At 41.3% G+C, this 1,944-nt stretch overlaps 1 protein-coding gene across 1 annotated transcript; it reads right to left on the bottom strand.

The window, feature by feature from the left end:
* Positions 1–275: 275 nt before the first annotated feature.
* Positions 276–1,214, bottom strand: LOC147576471 (olfactory receptor 5M5-like). Its single transcript, XM_086679364.1, has one exon. It carries the CDS (start codon positions 1,212–1,214, stop codon positions 276–278), a length of 939 nt encoding a protein of 312 aa, XP_086535490.1.
* Between the last annotated feature and the right edge of the window lie 730 nt (positions 1,215–1,944).

The following is a 1,944-nucleotide window of genomic DNA, read 5'->3' as shown; positions in this document are numbered from 1 at the left end:
TGAGTATTATGCATGGAAACTTCTGTTATTTATTGAATGTATAAACCAATAATAATGCCTTCTGGTTTTGTCTTTGAATTTATAGGGTTTGTTGTTTTTTTTTTAATTTACTCAGATGGAACTATAAATACTAGCAAATAACTTGACACTTTCAAGATCCAGATGTGAACAATAAAAGTCGAAAAGTAATCAATGACAGAAGGTGATTTGTTAATCTTAAATGCTCATTTATTGGTGAGACAATAAGATATATTACATACCTGCAACCAAATTGTCTATTTAATAAGTAATTTCTCTTGGACAAGTTTCCTGATTGCTTGTTTAACATCTTTGTTCCGCAGGCTATAGATCAAAGGGTTTAGCATAGGGCTCACAAAGATATAAAAAACTGCGACAATTTTCCCCTGTTCTACAGATGCCTCGGAAGGCGGTCGCAGGTGCATGCAGAATAGCGTCCCATAAAAGATGGTGACGGCCGTCAAGTGGGACCCACAGGTGGAGAAGGCCTTGCGCCTTCCCTCTGCAGAACGGATGCGCAGAATCGTCGTGAAAATGAAAATGTAGGAGATGAGAATGATGGCAAGAGAGCATGTGAGATTGAAACCAGCCACCACAAACATGGCAGTTTCTTTGACATACGTATCCGAGCAGGCAAGGACTATGAGAGGTGGGTCCGCACAGTAGAAGTGGTTGATTTCATTGGGTCCACAGAAGGAGAGGCGAAGCATCAGGATGGTCTGTGCCAGGCCATTTGCAAAACCGTAAATATAAGGCGTAGCAACAAGAGAGAGGCAGACGCATCTGGACATCTTGCTACCGTACAGCAAGGGGTTGCAGATCGCCATGTAGCGGTCGTAAGCCATCACCGTCAGCATATAATAATCCGTGATCACCAGGGCAATGAAAAAGTGGAATTGTAGAAGGCAACCAAGGAAGGAAATGGCTTTTCTCTTGGATAAGAAATGAACCAGCATCTGCGGAGCGACACTGGTAGCGTAACAGAGATCCACAAAGGAGAGATGGCTGAGGAAGAAGTACATGGGCGTGTGAAGTTTTGAGTCACTTCGGATTAACAAAATCATGCTCACGTTGCCAACTACTGTGATAAGGTAGATGACCAGGAAGACCACAAAAAGGACAGGCTGCAACTCGGCTCGATCTGTCAGTCCCAGGAGGATAAACTCAGTCACTGCTGTGTAGTTTGTCTGTAACATTGTGTGTGTGCTCGGCTTCAAATGGGGACTGAAAGAAAGCAAATAGAGATGCATGTCTTTGGTCACGCACCTGTTACCCCCATCATGTCATCTGATAGTTCTAGTCTGAAGCTTGTAAGTTTCACGTGCCGTAAAGGAATAGCCTAGTAAGCCCGCAGTTGACAGTTTAAACATCTACATTAGTAGAGAGCTCCTTTTATAAAGGCAGTCATATTCTAAATGCTTTTCTTCAAGTCTCTTCGTGTTGACAAGACTTAATCTTCTCTGCAAGATGTATTACTTTTGTTCACTTACAATTTCCTTAAACGTTGCTGTTTTGGGACATTGCAGTCAGTTGTTTCTGCAATGTGGTTTGATGTGGTATATAAATCATCACGTGGTTTTTGCAGCTAGAGGGAATGACGCATATCCCTATAGAACTAGCTTTTGTCCTCTTGCCTCCCCGAACTCAAGATCTTTTCAAGCAGTTTGTTCCCTCATGCTGCAATTCATGTCCTTTTCCTTGGTGTCTTCTCTACTCAGGTGGTCCCCTATCACCAAACCTTAGTGAACATGTAAGACTCAGCCTAGGATCTCCTTTGCTTTGGGTATCATTATCAAAAATCAGAGCCAAAACTTGGTTCAGGAGGCATAAAGTCAATCATGTTTTTGATATAAAAAAAGATACATGTATAATATGCAAACCATATATATATCTATATATATATATGTATGTATAAAATATACACAT

Source organism: Puma concolor, chromosome D1 (genome assembly GCF_028749965.1).
Source record: "Puma concolor isolate L17-30 chromosome D1, mPumCon1.1.hap2, whole genome shotgun sequence".
NCBI classification, from domain to species: Eukaryota; Metazoa; Chordata; class Mammalia; order Carnivora; family Felidae; genus Puma; species Puma concolor.
This window is presented reverse-complemented; position numbering and strand designations above follow the sequence as displayed.